The 359-nt window shown below is 70.2% G+C and overlaps 1 protein-coding gene across 1 annotated transcript in view; it reads left to right on the forward strand.

Moving 5' to 3' along the window:
- Positions 1-3: 3 nt before the first annotated feature.
- The window catches only part of NR0B1 (nuclear receptor subfamily 0, group B, member 1), a gene marked incomplete at its 5' end in the record, with an annotated part of 1,716 nt that continues 1,360 nt past the window's right edge, over positions 4-359 (forward strand). Inside the window, one exon of the mRNA XM_008940878.1 lies at positions 4-109. Coding sequence (XP_008939126.1) covers positions 4-109 — 106 coding nt within the window. The remainder of the gene's footprint in view (positions 110-359) is intronic.

Raw genomic sequence — 359 nt, forward strand, 5'->3', positions numbered from 1 at the left:
TCGGCAGGAGAGATACAGGCTATCAAGGGCTTCCTGGTCAACTGCTGGAGCCTGGACATCAGCACCAAAGAGTACGCCTACCTCAAGGGGACGGTGCTCTTCAACCCGGGTGAGTGGCCGGGCGGAGCGGGGGTCTCTCCCCGCGTGGACGGGCGGGGAGCCAGCTGACGGGGGGAGGTCGCCTGTTTCCCAAGCGGAGAGGACCTGGTCCTTTTCCTCGGAGGAGAAAGGTGGGAGGAGGGTGTTGCGGAGGAGCGTTTGGCCCCACTCTCGCTTCCCCGGGGCCGTTCTCGGCCGCCCCGCCTGCCGTTAGCGGCTGGGGGGGGGGCGGCTCGCCCCCGGCGGGGGGGCGCCGGGGG

The sequence above is a fragment of the Merops nubicus genome, unplaced genomic scaffold (assembly GCF_000691845.1).
Source record: "Merops nubicus isolate BGI_N331 unplaced genomic scaffold, ASM69184v1 scaffold10725, whole genome shotgun sequence".
NCBI classification, from domain to species: Eukaryota; Metazoa; Chordata; class Aves; order Coraciiformes; family Meropidae; genus Merops; species Merops nubicus.